General features: G+C 46.1%; 1 protein-coding gene across 1 annotated transcript in view; it reads right to left on the reverse strand.

The window, feature by feature from the left end:
- The window catches only part of LOC8051768 (rho guanine nucleotide exchange factor 7), a 39,862-nt gene that overhangs the window by 9,977 nt on the left and 5,017 nt on the right, over nt 1–24,868 (reverse strand). Inside the window, exons 4-14 of the mRNA XM_029977305.3 lie at nt 23,518–23,606; nt 19,523–19,617; nt 17,832–17,927; nt 15,849–15,971; nt 14,147–14,282; nt 11,296–11,355; nt 10,229–10,309; nt 6,540–6,680; nt 3,855–3,930; nt 2,957–3,300; nt 1,007–1,172 (exon numbers count right to left, since the gene is read on the reverse strand). Of these exons, the coding sequence (XP_029833165.2) occupies nt 1,007–1,172; nt 2,957–3,300; nt 3,855–3,930; nt 6,540–6,680; nt 10,229–10,309; nt 11,296–11,355; nt 14,147–14,282; nt 15,849–15,971; nt 17,832–17,927; nt 19,523–19,617; nt 23,518–23,606 (1,407 nt within the window). The remainder of the gene's footprint in view (nt 1–1,006; nt 1,173–2,956; nt 3,301–3,854; nt 3,931–6,539; nt 6,681–10,228; nt 10,310–11,295; nt 11,356–14,146; nt 14,283–15,848; nt 15,972–17,831; nt 17,928–19,522; nt 19,618–23,517; nt 23,607–24,868) is intronic.

Consider the following 24,868-nt stretch of genomic DNA (forward strand, 5'->3'; position numbering starts at 1 on the left):
AAATTTCGCTGGTCCTGCGAACTTCGTATAAAGGCGACGAACTGTAGAAGAGCATTCCTGAATCGCTCAAATAAGTATTGCAACATAGATAAAGTTCTAAAAAAAAATTCAGAGGGTTTGGGGTTTCTAGAGAGACTAAAATCCAATAGTCTAAACCAGTGGTTCTCAACCATCAATGTTTTGCAGACCCCTCGTAGATAGGCGGACACGATGGAAGACCCCATGCGGGGTGAGGGGAACAGAAAGGTGTAGGTTAATTGTGATAATAATTTAATAAATAAATATAACTTATTGCTAGTGTAAAGCAGACTTATCTCACTGATGTTCAGTGGAATCTCGTTAATGCAAACCCTCTTAATTCGAACTTGCGGATATTTCAAACTAACATGCAGGTCCCATCCTACGCATCTTTATGGGAGGAAACTCCCCGTAATTCAAACTTTGCTTTATTCAAACAAATTTTTGGTCCCTTACGAATTTGAATTAACGAGATTTGACTGTACACACAAGAAAGAACTCACCCGAACATTGGAAAGTTTCTTCTCAATGCGAAAAAAGACAACTTATATTGCCGGGCTTGACCAATGAGACAGGGCTTCGCAGACCCCTAGAATGCCTTTGCGGACCCTTTGACCCCCCATTTGAGAACGACTGGTCTAAACCTTCATATAACCGGTTGTGAGTTTTATTTACATCCATTTCATCTTAGCAAATGAACACTGGTCTAGTTCTCACTCAAAGGAAAGAAAAGCGAAATTACCGAGCACTGGAAGTCCTCGTTTTAAACAATAAAATCGCCAACAAGGCGAGGACGGCAGGGAGGAGCTTCGGTCGTCCCGCCTCCAGCAAGAACTCCCAACCTTCGACGATGCTTCGGCGCCTCGCGCACCCAAAGCACAAGGGAAGGCATACGGACAGCATGCTGGGGGCCGCGCATTCGAAAGACGCGCCCTGCCGTTCTCGCTCTGTCGGTGGCTAGAAAGAAGAGAATGGAGGAAGGCAGGACCTTGCGAAGCACGAGGCACGCCCGGCCTCCGCTGCCTCTGCCTGCGCAGCACCACGTGGGGGCGTGTCTTGGAGGGTGGGCACGGCCGCAGGGGTGGGTGTGGCCTCAGGCACCACACCGGGCCGGGCGCCGGGGGTGCCGACGGGACGCTCTCGGAGGCCGGGGGCTGCGAGTGCTCGTTCAATTTATTCGCGAGCTTCGTACCGTAGCGAGAGAAGGCTCTGCCAATGTTTCCGAGCAAACCGAATAAAAAAAGGTGCGATAGCTTCTAAGAAACTTAAAATCGACGCTCGATCGGAAAAGCTTCTCGCCTGTCAGAGAAAGTTTGCTGCTAACATGCGGGGCGTTCCTAGCACCATTTGGCTGTAAAGGAGCTGCATGAATTGGCTGACTAATGAACTGCGACGAAACTTTTCCTGAGGGTGTCTTTAGGTGGCGCGTTTATCGCGCCAAAATTTCGCGGACACAGGGCTCCCTAAAAAATGCGAGAAAAGAAAACTGTTCTTATGCAACTGTCTGGTTGAATTAAGACTTTGGTTCGACCTAGTTGGTCCCCGTCCGCTGAAAAGGCTTTAAAAGTGCAAAAAAAGCAAAGACAAGGAAGGACCTCGTACAACACGGACGAACGCTATTCGCGTTGCACATGTCCATTCTTCGTCTTCGTGATTTTTTGCGCTTTTAAACCTTTCCAGTGTCTGGCGCCACATCTGCTCGGTCTGCTGGATCCGCTTTAGGGCGTTCGTCTCACATAAGCTTCCAAGTTTTTGTTTCATGTGGTGCCATCTGTGAGCAGCAGTGCCAACCAGATGGTTTGTTTCTGTTCTTCTCCCGGCGCTTAAGAAATAACGCATTTTTCTTTCTTTTTTTTTCTTTTTAGTTATTTCTCTCAGAAACCTGTACTTGCGAATTTCGAGTGTGATAAACGCGGCACTCAGATGCCTTCGTGCAAAGTTTCGTCGCACTGTATTTATGGGCGCACTCACATGGCTTTTTTTGCAACAAAAAAGCGCTCGAGAACACTCTCTAGGCGTTAGTTGAAACTGAAAATGCATGCAGCATAGTACGAAGCTTTTGCTTAGTGCAGGTTTTAAAGGCCAGCGCAAAACTCGTTTTCTGCGAGGCAGGAGCTCCACTGAGCTTCATTTTTCCCTAAATGAAGAGAATAACCGGGAAGGAAAAGAAAGGGCTCAAACGGGAGGACGCTTTGCAGCTTCTCTGCTCGGCGACGGCGAGACCAAACTCTTCGGGGAGGAAGGGTGAACAAGGGAGATGATGTGGGAGAGGAGGGAGTCACACAAAAGGGAGAATGCACCAACTGTAATCCGGTGAAGCTCGGTTACAACTAAAGAAGTCGCAAGCCTGCCACAGTTTGACTTTAACCCAGTCTGACTTTCTCTAACTTTAAGCTCGAAGCTCGACAGAAGTTTCATTATTACTCGCAAGCACACAGAATGAAAATGAGCCAGCACCGCCTGGCAGAGGAGTATTGCAGCTTTTAAAAAACTAGCTAAATCATTCAAGTTTTGTGCATTTCCATTTCAATCGTGCAAACATTTGTAATCATTCTTCAAAAACTTAAAACCGGGTATTGTAAAAATAAAAATCTTCCTAAAATTTTAAATTTTATGTTTAAATTGGGCGGCACTCTTCACAAACTTTCACTTCTTCGAATTTCGTAACAAGCTCGAAGGCTCGCTGAACCAGTCTGACCTCCGATTTGACAAAAGTCTGCAATATCCCCATAGTTTGTTGCAGGTTAACAACAGCGAGACAAGCCCCAGCCACAAAGCTCTCCGCTCGCCATAAACCTCCTCTCCAGCGTTTCTTCTGCCAAAGTGGGAAGAGTGGGGGGACTGTGGGCGGATCTTGTCCCACTTCTTTTAAGTTGCAGACTTTAATTCCAGCCATGTGGCCTGGACGAAATGAAAGAAAGTAACGTCTTCAACGTACCCTGATGCGATCCTCTATTGGAGGTCGGACGACGTCCACCCTGGGGACGGGAGCCACGAGCGGCGTCGGGTGAGCCGGCGTCAGGTGAGCAGCGGTCGGGTGAACAGCCGTCGGGTGAACAGCCGTCGGGTGAGCAACCGTCGGGTGAGCAGCCGTCGGGTGAGCAGCCGTCGGGTGAGCAGCCGTCGGGTGAGCAGCCGTCGGGTGAGCAGGCACGGGTGTCAGCGCCCTCCGAGTGGGACTGGGCGCAGGTGGGGCTGGCCCTGGGGGGCCGAGCTTGGCCTTCCATTGCGACGCCTCCTCCGCGCTGCGGCACAGCACCGTGGTCCGAGACAGCGTGGGACCTTGGAAGATGGACGACGCGAACGTTTCACTGTGCACCGCATTTTTCGAACTACGCTCCGCACCCGGACTATAGACTAACGCGCAGCTCCGACGTCTGCCGAAGCGTCTCGGTTCGGACATTCGCCAAGACGCTTCGTCTCCCGCGAATCCGGTGTTTGTGCAAGCACACTGCCCACATCTGGTGTGAACAAACAGGGGCTTGTTTGTAAACAACTCGCTGGCCTATAATCGGAAAAATCAAATTTCAGTTGAAAAAAACTAGTTTTTTCTTGGATAGTTTTCACCTGCTGCATAGTCAGCACTTGGCACATAGTTTGCAGCTGACGCTAACTTCAGCCTCAGCCTTCGAGGCACGCGATACTGTGTTGGTGTTGCCACGTCCTCTTCATGTTTCATTTCCACTTTTCATTTCTTGCGGCACAGATTTTTGGCAGCCAGCCAACTCTCTCCGACCGTGGCAGGCTTCACTTTTCAAGGCTAAATCAAAGTTAGCTTCAGTACAAATGAAATTCTGCATTAAAAGTATATCGGCAAAAAGTGTGCAGGGCCTCACCCTGGATATCAAAGGCACAACCCTCGGCTGGATCTTGAGCCGGAGCCAAGACAAGCCCAGGTACGGGAAAGTGGCCCTGCGAAAAATATGACCAATGACCGTTATTGGAGATGACGGCACACAATTTGTAAGTATCCAGAATCATTGTGTCCCCCTATGACATTTATCATAAAAAAACGGGAACCACTTCTGTGCTCCCACACTTAGTACCTCTCTTATGCAGTGAGTGAAACATAAAAATATCTCTTAGACAAACTGTTCTGCCCTTAACTGCGCAAATAATTCCGAAAATTGTTTATTAAGAGCAATCTTTCTCAGTTCCTCAAAGAAGAAAAAAATATCTATTTCCTCAACCTCAACAGTGCCCGAACAGTCGTCCATAGTTTCTAGAGAATGCTGGCACACGGGAGCTCCAGTACTGGGGGCACGGTCGACTAACCCATCTTACTCTAAAAATGAAAATTAAAAACACAAATGCAATCACTAGTGAAAACTAAAAAAAACGGTTGGCAGCTCATGTAGGCCAGTTGGACTACTTGATATGCGAGTGAGTGAAGAGCCATAAAAAATAATAAAAAGTCACTGATCACCCTCATGAACGTTATCCCGCGGTAGTTTCTGGTCCATCAAACACACAAGCACTTTGTAGAAGCATATTCCAGCACTACCAATCTCGAGCGGAGATAAACAACAAAAATATAGCAGTCCTGCGTAGAGTCACAGCGATAGCTGCAACAAGTCACAGTGAAGTCGTTGGATATCGGCGTCGTGTTCGAGTGCCGCGGTGTGCGTGAACAAAAACGTTTGGAACAGAACAGACATCCGACTATTTTGTTCTGAATGCTTGTTTCTTTTTTTGTTCTGAAGTGCGTGAAAGCACATCTCCCAGCATAAGTTCTTGGCATTGACAGTGCTACAATAACATTTTACTACCATTTTTTTTTTTTTTTTTTTCAGACAGTGCGTGCAATTGGCACCGAGTACCACAAATAAAATTATGAGCCGTTTCACTCCCTGAAGGTGGATGACCAGCAATGCTGTTTAGCCCACAACACAGACCCACCCCAAGGAGCCAGAGGAAACTAGACACGCACGACGGGACCGCCACCTTGAGAAAGTGGAAGGAAAGGAAACTAGGCATGCAAGCGCTTGGAACGAAGACAAAGGGAGGGCGGTGCGAGCGTAGACATGGCCGACGCGGGTCGCACAGCGGCAAATCTTTGAGAAACCTTCGTTATTTACCTGAGTCTACTGATCTTGAAAATGGTGCCTATTGATAACTAATCTACTGAATAGGCCTATTACTAAACTACCCAAGCATCAAGGAAAACTCGAAAAATAGTGTTCCACTTGCCGCATGTGCCAACGTCTGCAGCAGTAGCTGTTCTAAAGCAAAAGCCTAAAACAAATGGCATCTTGCACAAACGTTTGTCCAAGCTTTGTTTTTGTTATTTTACTTTGAATCTTTTATACGGGGAAGGCGTGCGCGTGCGGCACATGCAGCGGTGCGGGCGTAGAGTTTTTAGTCACTGCACACAATAGATCCACGGAACCCTAGCCATAAACCACTTCGCTGTAAAACGGAGTGTTACCATAGAGCTACGCTGTGGCGTAGCTCTATGGTAACACTCCGCTTTGCACGTCGCGGACCCAGGTTCGATTCCTGTCGCTGATCTTCTTCGAGGATTCGAAAACATGGACAACGGACACCCTGCTGTGCCAACTACAACAGCAACAACGGACAACGTTTCCGGTGCTGGAAAGAACACACAAGAGCTACCGCTGTAAAAAGTGGTGCAGTGTTCCTGCATTCACTGAATCACATAAGAACGTACAGGGGGCAACGCTAAATGCGGGCAGGTTTTTGAACGCCAAGGTATGAAACTTTTAGGCCGGAACAAGATCGAGTAAATGCAGGCATATCCAAAAGTAAAAGGAGCGGGTGGCACGTCGGCACACAACATAACGTTGACACGACCGTGGGCCGACAAGGGTCTCAGCGGGGTCGGCGAACAAAATATGACCGAAGACCATTCTACTCAGGTTATGATAATGAACAATCCCGCAAAAAAACCCGAATCGGCCGGCGCTCTCCCGATACAACGTACGCCATCTGTCGGCAACACTTCCCACTACGAGTGCATCGTCTACAAAGTGGCGGTGCAGATTGCCTAAAACAGGTTTCTGCTTTTTGTCTTTTGAATGAGGCAAGTTCATTCCTCGATTTTTTTTCACCCTAAGCTTTCACCCCCTGCTTGCATCTTTGTACAGTGCAACCTACTTATAACGATATGAGAAAACCCAAAGTTTAAATCGTTATAACCGATTATCGTTGTCTCTGGACTAGAAACTGATTATTTCCAGTCTAGAAACTCTAGAAACTGATCTTTATAAGCGGTACATCGTTATATGTGGTATCGTTATAAGTGGGTTTCACTGTAGTAGGTCGCCGCGCGATACCGTCGAGGAGAGGCCCATTTTTCTGGGCCGTCTAAAGTGCCTTGGAGGCGCTAGTTTACACGCCGTAGAGCGACGCCGGACGAGACTTTCGGATGCCATGTTACAAGACCTTTACTCCAGAGCGAGGTCGAGTTAATTTTCGGAGCACGGTAAGAGGGGTCGGCATCCCGCAACCCGAGGTATTGATGCTCGTAGCCAGTCACGACGGGGTACCACGGCACGCACCTGATAGGAGAAGCGTCCGTTGGCCAGAGAGAGCTGGACCAGGCAGGAGTGGAAGAGGGCCAGGTAACGGTCTCTGCGGTCGTCGCCCGACACGAGTATTACGGGACCCACGTGCTGCAGTTCTCCCAGCGACTGTAGCTCCTGCGTAAGGAACGATGCACTTGAAACGGCCCTTCCGGAGCAGCCACGAGTGACACACGCGTCCAGGAAATTGATGCAACAGATGGTTTGCTCGGAAGCAAGAGCGGACCCCACCTGCATCATGCGTCCACGCGCAGTGCCGCCCTCGGACGACAGCAATAGACCCTTTCGAAAGTTCCGTCAAGCAACACTGGCTGTTGCCGTTCCTTGGGCACGGAGCGTGCGATTGGATCCGAGTTTGCGCTGAACGCCGACGCAGCCCTTGTGTGCAGTATGCGTTTGGGGCGCGTCCAAGGAGAGGTGCGCTAGGATAACTGGTGGTACAGTCACTACATGGTGAAAACTTTTGAAAAGGGTCTATCCTCCAGTCAGTACCGGACGGGGCTTGCAATCCGTCGCTCACCTAGCCGCGGCACGTCCCTATTCCAGTAAACATTCTCGAGTCACGCTCGTCAGTCGAACAATGTTCTTACATGCTATATGTCGACGGCGACTAGCAAACCCAGGTGTGACAAAAGCTTTTCTCGTTGTCGTCACGCGGTGAAACAGCCTTTTCGTGGGCTTCACGGTGGACCTAACCTAACATTAGAACATAAGGCAATTTTAAAAAGATTTGCCTCTTCCCACGTTAAAAGGCCCAATAATATAGTACTGCTAGTAGAGTGGGCCTGACCGACTACAGTGAAGGTCTGAAGGCTCAATCACGCAATTGCAAATACTTACAACTAAGCTCTTCCGATATCTTACGACAAGAGTACGCACTGGCACGCTGGCGTCATCAATGAGGTGGCCCTGGAACTGCATTTCACTAAGCGAAAGTTTTGCAGTATTTGCAAAAGCAAATGTATGGTGTGTCCTCCAAAAATATTTGATGTTTTTTTTTGTTGTTGTTTTTATTGCAAAAACATACTACATTGCCCAAATGTAAACTAAACCGCCCGAATGTAAGCTCTAGCGGTCCAGAATCAAATACCAAAGTCTTAGAAGTAACCTTTATGTCGTTCAAAAGTTTATAAGTGATTTCCTGAAATTCTTTATGTTAAAATGGGGTCCGTTCTTGGTAATTGGCACCGTGGAGCTCCATTTATTCGAGGGCTTCGTCGGCCACTATTTTCCCGCCGAAAATTTCAGGAAATCACTCGTAACTTTTGAATCAGGTAAGGGTTAGTTCCAAAACTCGGGCACCTAGTTCAGACGGCCGGGGCTACACTTGGGCAGAGGACAAGCATTTGGTTGCGAAGTACCTGGCACAAATGAGCAGAGCTGGCAAATGGAGCCAAACCCCGCACTGCAAAACCCGGAATCCTAGGATCCATCTTGGCCCCCGCCTATTTCGACTTAGACGAGCGTCGTACCGGCACGCATTTGTGTATCTCTACAGCACAATGTGCATTAAAGGCCTAGGCGAGTGAACGTACCATGTCGTTTCAAATTTTCATCTACGGTCGAGATGTCGGAAGCCTCTTGGGGCGGACTAATTTCCTGTTGTTTGAACTTTGATATACGAAAATTACCTTTTTAGAGAAATTTAAAATGTATGGCTGCAAGTATACATCGCTATAACGTAATTTTGTGCCAAACGTCCCAGACGTTGCGCTCGACCATTTCTGATTTTTAAAAGAAAATTTGTGGCTTTTTAGCCCCCCAAAGTCTGCAATCTTTTCCTCAAATATTTTTGCCGAAAAAACATTGTCTTATGGTATGAGCGTGGTTTTAACTTTTAAAATGGGTGAAACCAGGCATCATTCAATAATTGAGTAAAAATCTCTTTTTGTTTGAAACGCTTCACAGTTTATTTTCTGAAATTCAAACAGATTTTAACCTGCTACGTTGTGATGATTATGCAAATTTTTATGGTTAAAACATGTTTAAAAATTTAAACAAAATGTAACTATGCAACTATCCTCATAGTTCAGAAAATAAAACAATCCTACTTACCCTCGCTAGCATCAGCATGAACCACCGAATGACTCGCCTGTGCCGAGTGACCCACTTTATCCTTCAATATGGCACCGTACTCCGACAAACAAATGAACTTTCTTGGGTAGATTCCCAACTCCAACTAGTCAGTGGTCATTCGAAACAATACCCCTCCTTTTTCTGCCCTTTCTTACGGTTGGTCCTTGTTGTAACCGTTGACCCGATAGGGGGCGCTGCCGCGCCCCTGACAAATAAACGTGCGGCAGCAGTTGCTGCAGGGATTCTGCACTGAGACTCGAGTTGGGTGTCGTCAATTATGACAGTCCTTTCCTTTAAAAATGCCAGTAGGGATGTTGCTTTATCGTTAAAAAGTTTCCTGAATAGGTGAAATCCCCTTCTGGTGATGCCAATGCCGTTAGGCATCAAGTTTCAGAGCGAGGAGAGCTGACATCGGTACAAAGGGCGCAACGAGTCTGCTATGCAGTGGCGGCGCGTACGATTATCACACGTTATCTGCTGTTGTTTGCGTTACAACCGAAAAGATGGATGAGTGGAAGTGGCCAGGCAGGGCCGTGACAAACTATGGTGGTGGGCAGATCTTTAGCTGTAAACACTGACTGTATACACAAGGCAATTGCCAGCGAGTCAAGAATGCACCTGCGCAGAACCCTCGGCAAAATTCACACTCCCAACCAACAATTACCTTGCATGAGCGCAAAGCTGCTCAGTTCTGGTGTCAGATGGCGTACTGTGCTGTGAAAGTGAAGAGGAGCTAAGAAAGAATGCCAGGTTGTGACGTGGGAGCTCAACTTCAATGTTTTTTTGTTTTTTTGCTTTAGAAATAGATTATTTTGATGAAACTTTCAGAAATAAAAAAGGCAATAAAATCTTTTTTAAAAGTCTTTATTTTTCGTATTTCTACTTGGACCACCTCAGAGTAGAACAAATGGCTGTTTAGGCAACAAAACAAACTTTTTCACAACATTATAATTTTTTTTCTCTTCTGCAACATCTTTCATTGTTTGGCTTGAAACATTTTTAATTGTTATAAATCTATGGTGCTTCCAATAAATCTTTTATAATTGCCAAGCTCAATGCAATAGTCAAACAAAAAATTCAGAAATGTCGTAAATTTTTAAAGATATTTCAACAATAAAAATTTGACAAACAATAAAAATCTGCACAACCGTCAGAATGTAGCAAGCTAAAAGCCATTAAAATTTCAAAACATAAATTGCGAAGCACTACGAAAAAAACAACAGATGTTTACTCAATTATTGAACAATGCCTGTTTCACGGCCATTTCAAAAATTAAAACCACACTCGCGCCATAACAAACACTTTCGACCGCAATATTTTAGGAAAAGGTTAGGGTCTTTGGAGTAGAAGGCCGTGAATTTCCTTTTAAAAATCGTAAATGGTCGAGCGCAACGTCTGGGACGTTTGGCGTGGAACGACCCCCCAGTAACCAACAGACCGACAGGGCGTCCCTTTCGAGCGCCCGGCCTCCTGCACGCGTTCTATTCTTCCAATGCGCATTGGCCGCACGAGACGCCAAAGCCTCGTCGATGGTGGGATGACCGAAGCCCCTCCCTGCCGTTCTCAAAGAAATGTTTACTCGTGCTCACCTCGCCATCACAGCCATCCACAGTGCCTGCTAGAACCTCCAGTTCCAGCTCCTTCTGGCGACGCATCGCAGAGCAGCTTGCCTGAAAAAAAGTGGACCTTCCTTTTCTGTCCATTTCCCAAGGGCTTTGTGTCGTTTTCTTTAGCGTTTCCGAAAACACAAGGGCCAAATGTGCGGGCCAGTACACCCCGCGTAAGCGAGAGCCGCGACAAAATGTAACAACACAAAAGCAGCAGTGCCAGGAACTGAAACCGTAATCCCTTGGTCATCAAGCTCGACGTCAACATTTCTGTGGCGCAATGTTTAGGCCGGTGTAGTTTCCGCAGGCTCGTAGCGCCATGGAAACTAAGCTAGCCTAGATAGCGTGGCACAAAAAAGCCAACGCCAAGTATAGTCTTGTCCGACAGCCGCAACGCTACGCCCATCAACTTCAACCACAGCCATCAACTTCAAACAACGGCAGAGGGTTTCTAAAACGATTGGCCAGAGCTTTGTGTGGCCAGAACATGCATTATGTGTTGGGTTAACCCTCCACTTAAACACAGGTGGGGCCTCCTCGTTACATTGAAGCTAAAAGACATAACAGCATGAGAAGAGCATCTGAGAGCTGTAGCGGCAGCTGCACTAGATTGGTCATCCAGGGGCCGACTGTTCAGTCCCTACTGCTAATAGAGAGAGAGAAAGAAAGTAGATGTTTCTCTTTGGAGAGGTTAGCTGTTGTAGAAAGGACACTGACAACTCCATAACAGGAAAAAGACAGAAAGGGAGGAAAGAAATAGCGAGATAAGAACTGTAAACGTTTATGCGAGAGAGAAATCGAGGCACATAAGATAAGAAATACTAAGACTTAGAACAAGGGCATAGTAGTGGGTTGTGAAATATCCCAGCCTTATTTCTTGCTGTTTTACCGTTTCTCCCGTAGATTATATATTCACCTATACATATTTCTGGGCTCTAAACACCGACAACTAGCTTAGTCGGACCTCGAGAGGTGTGTGCAAAAAGAAGTGCGGATAAAATCCGAAAAACAGGCTTCATGTGGGCCAGCGTTCAGCACTGTTTTCCTACCGCCATTTCCTTGTAGACAAAGACGCTCCGCTGCGTGTCCCCCCTGTCCAGGTGGCTTTCCTGCGAGGAGACCAAGAGAAGGGGCGCAGGTCAGTTCAAAAGGATGCTTGTCCTAGCTTCGTTGCTACAAGGCCACAGCGGACGATGCAAATACCCGCAGAAGGGGAAGCTAGGATAAACAAAAAGTAAGTGTGCAAATGAGCTGGCGACATGAGTTGGCCTAGGGCAGAGATTACCAGAGAACACATCCAAGCCCTCTGCTCATCACAACATTGGGCTGAAAGGAAACTTTAATAGAAAAGGTCAACTCGGTTTTACTACAATCGTCGCGACTACAATTTTCCTTGTTTAAATTTGCTGCACTTGGAAATGGAAAAAAGGCAGCGCACTGTAAATGACTACATTTTCGTGGACTCAATAATTTGCAAACTTTACGAAGTGTAAATCTCAAGAATATTTTGCAGACACAAAATTTTGCAATTTAGAGTGATGCGATATGTATTAGTTCCAATGGGCTAATATATTCGCACTATCAAATTTTCGCGTTTTTTTCAATTGCGAAATTTGCGAAACTGAGATCCTCACAAAAATAAATCCCTTGGCCGTCACTTTTCCAGCCACAAATGTCTCAAAGGAAGGTAACAGGTCAATATCCAATATGTTCTATATTTCTTCTTTTTTTTTTGCTTTTACAAGAGTTGATATTACCGTAACCCATCCTAACTTGTTACAAATTGGGATGTATTTTAACAATATTTGCTGTTTATAGTTTAGGGGTGGCAGCAGACTGCATTTGTCTTCCTGCCTACGGTGCTATACCTATCTGCTTGACGGATTGATGGATAAATGTGCTTCGTTAGAAGTCCATTTATCCACCACCTTCGTTAGAACCAATTGCTGCAATCGGTAATAGAAATGACAACATTTCACATGCAAGTTCCATCTATGCTATGACACCTATCCTGATATTTTATACGCTCAAACTTCGGCGCAGGTTGTAACGAGCATTTTCTGGGAATTGATATTCACAGTGACATCTCACTAATATGAATAATATAATGAAATATAATATAATATAATAACCCCGTTAATGTGAATCCCCCGATATTTACAAAATTTCCGAGGACAGACCGGGTAAATACATGCGCTTTACAGTAGATTGTAAGAAATGGCTTTCATTATGCTTTAACAGAAAAACAGATGCATGGACCTCGTTCAGTACACTTATTAACCCTTTGATGGTCAAGTTCTTTTTCCAAAAAATGTTTCCCGGCAGCCGGGTTTTGTTTTCAAAGGAACAGTATAAGGAAATGGTGAATTCACATGTTTCTTTCTTCCTAATTATCTAGCGAAAGCACGCACAGTGCTTGCAAGCTGTTCAGATATAGAAGCCTTAAATGGACAATATTAAGAAAGAAAAGTGGCCACTTTTCTTGCATTCGGTTTAATTTTGGTGCGTCCGCTTCCACAACGTTCTGGCGGTTTCAGATTCTGAACTGGCGGTACTTTACAGAGCTTCTCCGTCGGATGCTAAGCTCTCATAATCTGAATTAGATACTGACAAGCGTTAAAACCTTAGCCGGAAGAGCAGGCGCTCCGATTGCCGCTACCGCTAGAGCAGCCAACATGAGAGGCAACCCTCCTGTGTGTATTATGTATGCAGAGCGTCGAATTTGAAAACTATACAGAGCCCCAGCAAAGTCAAACGCTGCATGAATGTAATGTTTATAGTTCGCCAAACACGTAATAAATAGCAATATCCCTCGAGGTGCACGAGATTTCGCGTTTCGGCGGGCACTTTCAAAGTTGTAATTGCCACCATACATGTACGGCGATGACCGTCAAAGGGTTAATAAACAAGACGTTTCTTACCGTGAAATTCCGTGAGACCGCCCACCCAAAATGAGGAAATAAACCGTGAAAAACGTGGGGTGGGCTATCTTTGGGGATGCGACAGCGAAACTTTATAAAAAATTAATGATAAACACCGGGACAACCACTAAAGACCATCTGACATGGGAACTGATACCGCAGATCACAGACACGGCAAATCCGCATTTCACAATGCGATAAACACGTGGGAATTCACTACAAACTCCTGTGCAGATGCAGCAGATTTGCGCTTCCCGGTGCGAAGAACCCGCAAAAACCCGCCAAGAACTCGCATGTCACAAGAACGGATCGCAGATCGCGGTCGCAGCAGATTCGCATTTCACAATGTAATTTACACGCAGGAAGAACTCGCATGTTACGGAAGCCGATATTGCGCAGACAAAAACGCACAAACCCGCTATGAACTAGCTTGTCAGATGTACAGCTACTGCAGATCGCACGGTTAATGTGATTTCTGTCAAACATCGCGCGACGTTTGACGGAAATCGTGAGGTGGGCAACATTTTGGAATCTTTGTTACGGATATTTAGTCAGCAAAACGGGAAGGGCGACCTATCAGGGGAGGGCGTCCTTGCGTGATATTACAATAGCTCTTTTAAGGGCCGACAAGCAGCCAGAAAGACGGAAACTCTACCTAATTCCTCCTTTCTATTCGAGAAAGAGGGAGACCCTCATCCTTTCTGCGGGGAGTAGATCAGAGACCCACTCTCGTGGAGAGAGTAGGAGAGAAGAGTGCGCGAGAGAATGGAGAGAAGGAAACAGAGAACCCGTTTTCTGCCCGGCAGAGGACGATACTGCAGGTCGGCCTTTAACGGGATGTCACTAGACCCCAGTGTTAGCAATTCTCTCCGGGATGAACTGCACAACGGCCTACTAACTTGTCCGAATGTTACCCAGCTCTGCTAAACAGCTCGTCGCAAGACAGGCCGTTCTGTCGACATTAGAGTCGGAGGCTCACCTCGGTGTGCCTCTGGAGTTCCGTCAGAAGGGCGGGATACTTGTCCAGACGACGAAACGGCTGACTCAACCCCACCGTCAGTGCCAGCAAACTGCCTGGTGGAGACTGCTGCTCAAGCCATCGACTTAGGGTGTCCCTGGACGTCAAAACAAACGCTCGTCAATCACTGCGTATCCCGAAGACGGCGGAAGGAGCACGGTGCCCGGTACATGTCTTCAACTGGCGCGTTTACCAACCCATCCCGCCCACCCGTCGGGTCTGCTAAAAGTCTCGTTTACAAGTACGGACGGTGTACGTAAAGCTTTGCAGAAGCCAGGAAATGTCATACTGTAAAACCCTTTATTTTCACGACCCCTATTTTTTGCGAATTGGTTATAGAGGACATAATAACGGCCACTAAAATTCGTGAATTCCAGATGCCTGCATTTAAACTCTCAAAAGACCGAAATATTTGCGTGCCGAAGGTTAGGGCTCGCAAATCTTTACATGCCGAAAGTTAGGGCTCGCAAATCTTTGCGTGCCGAAAATTAGAGCTCGCAGACATTGAAGGTTGCTTTTACAGTATATGATATTTTTCAAAAGATAGCAAAGAGCTTTCTAATCAATGAATCTCGTGCATCTACTTTTCTGGAGAGCAAGTCGAAGCTAATCATGGCGATCTATAAAACGAGGGCAGCGAATCGCGTCAGAACAGTAATACCAGAGCAGGCCACCCTTTCAGGTCCAAATGTTGTCAGTACGCTGCTGTTTGCGAGGCCTCTCCCGCCATTGGTTGCGACTGGACCTCGGCACTTTCCTCGAGAAAGTGGACCCACGAGTTTGGTCGACAAGCTCCAGCGTGCTTGCGGAAAAATATGGTAACTATGGTCGCTGACAAAGAAAGGGTTAGAATGGCAGGGCGACCCTCTCTAACGCCCAGCCCCTCGCAAGCGCTCGTTGCCCTTAGCCTTGTCGCCCTTAGAAGGTAAGGACGACGGGGTAAGGACGAGAGCGGCATGCGGGACAACTCCTCCCTGCCGCTCTCGTCCTGTCAGTTACTCTGCAAATGTCGCAAACCTTCTGAGGTTGGAGTTCGACCGGGTTCGAGTTCGACCGGGTTCGAGTTTTTCCACCATTTCGTTTAAAGCTTGACAAAAGCTTGACTGAAGTTCAACCATTATGCACGTACACATGAGCTGAAAACGAGATGAAGCCACCCAGCGGAATAAAGGGTGCAATATTTGCCCAGTCTATTGCTTCACGCTATCAAACTAACCTACCTAATCATTAAAAGTTTGTTTTCTTTTGTATTGCGAGAAAACCTACCTGCAAATAACAAGACTGAGGGGCAACATATTACAAAATCAAATCTCTTGACCCGCATGATGCTTCGAGCAAATGGGAAAGAGGCAAGACGTTTCGAGGCCAATGACCTCTTCTTCGGCGTCCTCGACACATATTTCGCAAACTCTAAAACAAACTACCGTATAAATTGCTTTTTCCCGAAGCTTCGACAGTTTTGCGTATGAGTCGGTCCACACTGTCTAACAGTCGAACTTGGTCCAATTCTACTTAAAGTTTGGCAGTTCACCGAACCAGCCGAACTTCGGGCCCCACAGAAGTGTGCGACATCCCTAACTTATGCTCCAAGCTCGGTACGTGAGAATGTTTTTCTCCTCAAGAAAACTGGGCTGGAAGAGCGGAGAACCGGGGCACCCCTCACTTGAGACTGTCCAGCAACTGCACGGCCCGGGGGTGGTTGGCGCAGTAGTCGAGCTGCGCCGCCTTCATGCGGGGGGCCAGCTGGAGGAAGGCCCCCCCCACACGCTGCTCACGACCGTCCTGCCTGCACGCACACCGCAAACACTCAACTCAGCGCAAAATTGCGAGCGCATTCCTCAGCATCGCCTTGGACTCACTATCACGGCTAAAGTGCCAAATGTTGGTTGGCACTGTATGCAATATACAATAGAGTTTATGCATGCGAAATGTAGAATATACCAAGACTACGAAAACAGATCTTCTTTGTGTGCAGGGCCGGCCAACCAGCAGAAATGTATAAACACGCAAAAGCATAAACATTCACAGTTGCCAGATAGTCGTCAGTAAAAAGGGAAAAAAAGTCTAGTCTACAATAAACGAAACAAACACATTCTCGAGTATGCACCGGAATATACTGAGCATCTGCCCATTCCAGAATAAGCGCCCCCCCCTCAATTTTGTAACATTCGGAAGACACACATAGGACACATCTTTACATAATGATGACCTAAGGAGTGCCCGTCCCCCAGTTTTACACGATTTTATCTCCAAATTTTGAGTGGGTGCTTGCTTGGAATTTTTCGGTACACAGCCATCAAAACACTGCATAAAAGAAGCCGCCTTCAAACTTTGTGTGCAAGTATTCAAATGCAATACGACAAAATTTCGACAAAGCCATTTCGTCAAAATATGTGGCTAAGTATGTAAAAAATAACAGAAAGAAAATAACAAACGATAACCCAGATGTGTATGTTGCAGATAAAAATGATGTCAAGTATGTGCAGAATTATGAATTGCAATACACAGTTACGTAAAAACTGGAGCAGGGGTTCTCAAACTCTTCTATGTTGAGGAACCCTTATGCGGAGAGCAAGTGGTCTGGTTGCAGTTCCCGCTAAATTTAGCGGAAAAATTTCCCCGCTAAATTTACCAGGCTAGCTTTCCCCGCTAAATTTAGCGAGGAAATTGACGTCACGTGACCTCAAAACCAATTCAGTTTCTCCGCTAAATTTAGCGGAGAAAATGACATCACGACTTCGTGTCACGTCACCCATGAACAAATTCAGCAGCAGGAGGAGAGGGGTGGAGGAGGAGGATGAGCATTCCCTCCCCTCCGTACCCTCCCCTCCTCCTCCTCCTCGAGAGCTGCGCTTTAGTTTTGCACCACAGAGATTTGTAAACATCTTTCATTTTTCTCTCTGTGTGGTGCTGAAGAACGGGAAAACACATTTGGACTACCGAAATCAGCTACATTCAACATGGCAAGACAAACGAAAGTGCTAGATTTGTGCCACCACCGCTAGGGTATGCATCTCATCTCCGAGTGGCGACGTCAAAACATCTGGGATCGCGACGCTTTTTTTTTTTTTCTTCTTGGAACGTGTGAAACGGCGTCTCTTGACTGACGCTTTTAGCGTTTTAGCTTTGACCTGTGCTTTGACGGTGTTCGAATTTTTGTTGTTTCCTTGTATTTTCCTCCTGATCTCGCGTTCTGCACCAGAGCAGACACACTTACACGAGTGACAGTTTGAAACGCTCAAGTTTGTACTACCCAAAACAAGTCCTAACAAGTTGCTTTTTGCAGCGCCCCCTGGGCAACGCAGGAGGCCTATACTGCCCATTCTAAAGAATGTCTGGCTCATAGTTACGCATCACCGAATGGGTCGTGTCTCCCAAAAACGGTGCCCAAGCTGGAAAACTGCGTACTTAAGGCTGGGGAGGGGCAAGGAAATTTGGGAGCTTGAGGGAATCCATAGACCTGGGCAATCCATAAACTAGAGAAGGAAAGGAATACTGCAGAGATTCCTCCTGTCAATTGCTACGATCACATTTCCAAAAAAAGACACCACGAACAAAGATTGTCTAGACTTTCTGGTCGGCCGTGGAAGGACCAGACCCACAGGAAAGTGTCTAGTGACAAAAGGTGAGGAGGGGTGTGACTCACTCCTTGACTGCAACCAGGGCAAGCAACAGGTCCGAGTGAACCTCGAGCACCACTGACAGGTTGCCCACCAGTTGGTTGAAGTCCTGCTCACTCAGTCTGGGCAAGGACAAAGGGAAGCCAGATGTTACCACAGCTGCTGTTCAAACAGTTTGCAGTATGTCCCACATAAAGAATGGCACAACTGGATATAGGTAGGGTTCCGTGTTTTTGGATAAATCCGGAAAACTCAGAAAAACACTCTCCGTGCACTCTCTGGTCAAATTTACATTCATTCAAATTTATTCAAAAACTCTGAATTTCAATGTCAGGATGGCAAAATAAAAAATAATAAAAAGCAACAAATATGGTGTTTTACTAATAAATTACAAGAAAGCCCGGGTCAGTGATCCCGAGGAGAGACCACTTCAGTCTCCCTTTAAAATCTTACTACTGGCAAAAGAGAGTTTACCATTTATCTCGTCAAGGTTTGTTGAGAACAACGGGGATTGTATTCCTGGAACATGACACTAGCCCTTGTTCCGATTTCCAGTTTGGAACATACCATCTGTGCTTCTCAGAGGAAGGAGGCGTTGCGCTTTTCTAACAGTGAAAGCTATGAATCTGCAGATTTTATAGGAGGTTTCAAGGCAGGGCAGCTGGAGCTTCCCAGCGACTACGTTAAGGCGCTTAGGTTATTTCAAAGGACTGACGTTAATTGAAACACAATATTTTTGCGATGTTTTTCGTGGGACAGTTAGTATTGACAATGGCAAGGGCACCAATACCAAATGCAGCTGCAGACATATCATTTGATAAGGGTGAGTTCTATTATATGAATTTAATGCATGTTTGTATCCAGATGATATATATTTTTTTAATTTTGAAAACATTAAAAAAGTAATATTAAACTCTGAATTTCAATGAATTGGAAATATTAAAAAATAAACACTGATAAACCCTGAATTTTTAGCGAAAAAGAATCTGAAAAGTACCCTCCAAATTTAATAAAAACTGAACTCTGCATGCCACCTCGACCCGCGTTAATAGCACGCCACGCACGGACGCACGCATGTGTGCACCAAATAAGAAAGCTGCACAAGGGCCTGCTTTTGGTGATTGACAATGCGCCCAACTTGGCCCGACGCCAAACTGTTTGTCAACGCGATCGCCGGGATTCCCACTTCCCCAGGATCGCTCTTTGTCGCTTCTTTCGCCAGCTCGCTTGCTGACTCAATGCACCTGGCTGGTTTTCCTACTTTCTTGCTGACCCTTTTTCTTGCTAACGAAGAGAATGTAGAAGAGAACATAGTCGTGTTAGAAACATGCTTTCAGGGAACAAACGTTTGCGCTGCATGTCGACTAGCGGTTTTTATGACGTGTAGGACTTCGCAACGGTAAAGCATTCTTTCACAGCATTTTTTGTATAAAACGATGAAACTAATTCAAGTTTTGAGTTTAATGTATCTCCCGTGCAGCCGTGCTAGATACGTACAAAAAAAATAGGCTTTTTTCTTCAGCTTTTTTTAACCCTTTTGTGCTTACCCCCCCGAGGCATGGCCCACCCCACTTTTTTTATGAATTTCAGGGGGCAGAGGGGTGGGCATCGACTCAGAATATTATAAATTGACTTGTTTGTAAACCAAGACACATGTGTCGGCTTTCCCACGGAACTTTCCCACATTCTAGAACCGAAAAAGGTCCGGCGCACTCACAGCTTGGCCTGCTCCAGCGGCTGCAGATAGCCAGAGAAAAGGCTCTTGAGCTCGTGCAGGTGGTTTGCCTCCGTGTCAAAGATGTCCTTGAACACCTGCAGCCGGACAATGGGACAGAGACAATGGTGCTTCACTTCAGAACAAGCAGAGCTAAAGTGGCAACAAAAACTAAACAGCGCACAAAAAACGAAGACGGGAGAAAGGAGTGATACACTTACAAGCACTGACTGTGAATGACAGGAAAACTCTAACCAAAAAATAATACGGAGCCTGACGTTTCAAGGCCAGTTCGGCCCCTTGTTCATGGGCCCAGAAACTTCGGGTTCCGTATTATTTTTTGGGTAGAGTTTTCCTCTCATTCATTGTCATTCCTAACCAGGTGGATGTTCACCGAAATGTTTACGTTCAAGCACTCACTGACAACGAAAATTTTTATTGAAAAGCAAAGCGACAACAAAATCATATTAAAAAAAAAAAAGAAACACATTTACAATCCCCTGTAACGCCGAATTAGCTCTTCAGGAGGAGGAGGGAAAGGTACGGAGAGGAGGCTATGCCCCTCCTCCTCTCCTGCTCGCCTCCCATTTAGGGGAAAACTTTCCGCTAGATATTTGGCGGGGAAAATTTTCCGCTAAATTTGGTGGGGAATTGTTTTCGCTAAAATTAGCGGGAAAACTTTTCCACTAAATTTAGCGGGGAAATTTTTCTGCTAAATTTAGCGAGGAAATGTTTCCGCTAAATTTAGTGGGGAAATTTTTCCGCTAAATCTAGCGGGAAAAATTTTCCGCTAAATTTAACAGGAAAATCTACCCATAATGCACCTCGCGGTTACGCCGACGGCGACGGCAACGTCAGCACTTCTGCAAACCACTCCTCTCCTGTTTTTATTTTTTGTGCATTGTTATATTTTCCTCAGTCGTGAATTGTCTCCCTCGCATCACCACGTTAATCCAAGCAGCAATTCTAGAACCAACTTTAAGCTGAAAACCAACATTTTTGTGTTAAATTACTGTAAAATACCGAGCATGCACTTCTATTGCAATAAGCTTCTAGCCCCCCCTCTCCCTGAAACATACAAAATATAGGCGAAGGGCATATGAAGTGACCATCCCAGCAAACATCAGAGCCACTGAGTTAAATGAGCTTCTCAGAGAAGGCAGTGCAAAGTGGTGAAGCTTTACACACGCTTTAGAGCGAAGCAGTAAAGCAATGCGAAGCAGGACAGATGCAGTGATGTGATTGGCCCAAGCCGTTTTGGAGCACCTTTCGGAGCAGCCAAAATAGTGTTTTGGAGCAGCAAAAGTGGCTTTTGGAGCAGCCAAGGCAGTGTTTTGGAGCAGCGAATGTGGCTTTTGGAGCAGCCAAGGCAGTGTCTCAGAGCAGCAAAGGTGGCTTTTGGAGCAGGTATTCTTCGAAAAATAAAATGATTTGTTTTAAGTGCTGTATAAATGAAGGGCACTTTGTGTTGTGTTCTGATGTGACGTGTTGCTTGTGTTTTTACTGCTGAGACATAGACATTGCTGAGCAATTCCATAAAACCGCTTGCCACTGTTTTACTGGTTCCCGACGTGCCAGATATTCGTCAAAGGTAAGCAAACATAAAACTATGGATTGCAAGCGTCCCGGCTGGTGCCTCTGTCATGCAATCATGTTTGCATGCACATGAGGGCAACTTCGGCAGGCTTGCAGTTGCGTGTGCTTCGTCGCGCGAGCGGAGGAAACGGCTCTTTGATTGAAACCGAAACCACTCCACTCCGCTCCGTCACTAACCGATTCCCTAAATTGTATGCAAAATGTAACTGTCGAGTATACAACAAAAAACAGTCCAGCGGCGCGAACTTGCCAGGCCGGCACTGAAAATACAAGCTAAACACACGCACAAAAAAAAAGAACCTGAGCACATTGATGCAAGACATTGCGAGCCAGTGTCAAAAAGTTTTTGAAGCACTTTGTGCAACGACTGAACTCGAGACAAACAAGCGCGCTGTGCGGATTCAGAATGCAGACATTGCCTTCTTTCCTTTAGCTCACTTCTCTTCACCAACTTTCTTTCGCGGAAGATTTTTTACGTACCGGGGTCCCTCTCGAAAAAAAGCCCACCGGGAGAAACCTAGGTAATCAATACTGCGACACAGCAGTCTTTGAGTTAAAGAGGGATTTTTGTAGTAATGTATGATTTAATTAAACAAGAGCAGGAATGTTGATGAACATGCGGTGGTACTTGGTTTAATTTTAAAAAGCGCCATATCTGCAGCGACATGGGGACGGCAACACCTGAAGTTGCACGACCACGGTGACTGAAAGGCAGGGACCAAATATAGTTTTCCCACAGCCCTTGCTTTCAGGAGCAAGTGCTTCAGCTCAGAAAGTAACTCCCGCCGCGAAAAAATATGGTTTCGCTTCACGGCATGACTGCATGGCTGGTACCCGGCATGCTAGCGTCGGAGCGTCCGCACAGACCCGCGTCTATTGGGCTGCTTGCACCACATAACACGCGGTACTCAATTATGGTACTCAGTTTACTGTTGTTCTTGAAAGGCGATCGAAATTGGTTTTTTCGTGCAGGCTTGGCGCAGATTACCCATATTTTGACAAAAATGTAGCAGGATGTAGCAGGGTTAGTGCCTTGGTGCAGTTTGGCACAGCAATCACATCACTGCAGGTGAGAGCGGCGAGGCTGCTTTAAAAATGAAAGGGGACTGCTCCTGCGCCGTCCCATTGGATAAAACAAGGACCTATCCCGCCATGTGGACCTTCTGATTTTCCGTTCTCGGACACATCCCTATCTCTTCATGATTGTCTACAAGTTCTGCCTAGACACTTGCTCAGTTGCTTTTTTTCACAGTAGCTACCACCAGACCAGAACAACACTGTCCCAAATACGCAGCCCGATGCCAATATTTCCGCATGCTTGACAGAGGTAGCAACGTATGCAGAAGGCACGCTTGGCCCAGTTCTTTCTTTTACCAATCTCCTGGAAGGTTACATCCCATTCTCAACTGGCACGGTGTGTTCTAGTTCAGAATGTTCTTGAATGTATGGTGTGTATATAAAAGCAGCAGTAAGATGCTGTCTCGAGTCAGTCGTCTTTCCACCGCCGATGCAGCATGTGCGGTAAAATTTTCTTTTAGTCGAGTGCATAAGGTTGTTTTATTAAACATTTAATTTCAGTTCCGAATTCACCTCCTTTCTTTTTATTTGGGACAAGAGAACTTTAAAAATCAGGCCGGACACTGTCCAAACCAGACGGTCAAACCCAGCCTGAGCCCCAATGTCCGTTCCAAAGTGCAGCTTAGACAAAAAAAATACCGCTCGATTCGGCGCACGCGTACGATTTCAGCGAAAACACGAATCACGCTGTTGAACAGCGATACAACGCGACTTTCCTCCTCACTTTTGCCGTCGTCTCCCCCATCTTTGTTGTGCCTGGACATTCGGGATCGATAATGGCGGCGGAGGCCTTAGCCAATGGCCAGCGGAGGGCACGAGCAGCCGCATCCCAAGACCGACATCGCGAGCACGTCCCAAAGGATGCAAACAGGATGCGGCTATACTACCGACAAAAATCGTCCTAAAGCGGTCCGGAAGTGGAGGAAAACCTGCATACTTCTGTCCAGCAAAAGTCGCGCACAACTTAAGTTAGAGTAAATCGTGTCCCGCGTGGACAGCCCTTCAAACCCGACGTGGACATCGTCTGTGTTTCTCGTCATCTAATAACTTTCACAAACCATTCCAGCATTTTCTTGAGCCCTTAGATGTCCAGCCCAGTAACCGCAGGTGGGTATAGTTAAGCCAGGTCCAAGGGAACTCCGAGACATCCAAGCCTCACTTTTGTGACAGTATTAAAATTACCTCGTTCCTCGAAGTTTGTACAAAAAACATTTCTTCTCCGTCCAGCCGACGAATGCGACGGAAAAAGACCGTCAGCCTCGCCGAAGAAGACTTTGCAGGCGATTTCTTTCTCGGAAAGCCCACATAAAAAACAATGCACTTACCATGCTCCGGTAGAGCTTCATGCTGTTGTGCCGCGAGCTGAGGGAGAGGTCCACGGCCTTGGGTTGTGCGCTGGTTACTTTAGATGCATCTGTATTAGAAATATGCAACAAGATTTTGCGTATGTTTAGACACCGAGAAGTTGGTCGGCCCCAGTCGGTGTCTGGTGCACCCGCTGTACGACCGCTGGCCTGGGGTCTTTAACGTGCATTAGGCAGTAGTGATACAGAACCGCACAACAGTGTGATTCTCATTTAGGTTGAAAGAGACAGGGGTGGGGACAGTGCCCAGGATCTTTGGGCTGCGCAGTACGAGCTTTCGCACCATGCGCTCCCAGCCGCAGTGCACTAGCACGCCTGGCCACCGATCCCCCAGAGATAGATACAAACTCTGTAAGGCAGAGGAAATTTCTCATCCGACCGCGACACTGAGGGCCTGCCGCGGCAGATGCTACCTTGATTGGACGAGGAATTGGCTCGAAATAAAATATGGCTCCATATATATGCAACATTTTTATTTTGTGCGAGTACTGCTCTCATAAATTCCGCAGAAAAAAAAGGAAATGGCCATGTTTGATGTTGCAACACAACTTGTTGAGGCACGGACATTGCAAAGTTCTCCTTACGATTAGTATTGTTGCATTCTCTTCCATGTTTATATAACTAAGTAGAGATGTCGGCCGGTTTTGCCATTTAGTCCTTCGTCATTTTCAATTTAAAGTAAAAGTGCGAATGCCGATATAATGGCTGGCATAATGAACCAAATTATATTTTAAAGAATGACACAGTATGCTGGTATAAATAAACAAAATCTGGATTGAGAAAATTTTGTTATTGGCTCAGAAATGTGATAGCTATATTTTTTCAATTGAATTATGCAATATAGTGAGAAGATATGTATTCTCAGTGACAAGACCTAAGATAAAAATGTAACATCAGAGAAAAACTCGGAGCCAACATGGGGCACATTAATATCTGAAGCAATGTGTCATACCAAATAACAACAAAAGAATAACATTCGTTACAGAGATATCTCCAGAGTGATGTGAAAAGGACATTTAACTGCCTCCATAAATTTAAGGAAAGATTTTTTTTTTTTTGATGGATGAATTTTATTTTTAGAAATACCAACATGTCAACAAAGACCAGCCTAGAACAATCGCTGCAATATTAATATTTTTGCGAGGAGCCAACATGGTTTCAATTTTAGAAAAACTGAAGAGAGCCAAAAGGGAAACAGAAAATGCTGCCACAGAAATTCCAGTGCTGCAATGTGGCGAAGGAAAGAGCATGATTCACCGGTGTTAACACGTCACTTTCACGAACACTTCCATATGAAGTGTACAACGTCCTG

This window comes from Ixodes scapularis, unplaced genomic scaffold (assembly GCF_016920785.2).
Source record: "Ixodes scapularis isolate PalLabHiFi unplaced genomic scaffold, ASM1692078v2 PGA_scaffold5__190_contigs__length_132052651, whole genome shotgun sequence".
NCBI classification, from domain to species: Eukaryota; Metazoa; Arthropoda; class Arachnida; order Ixodida; family Ixodidae; genus Ixodes; species Ixodes scapularis.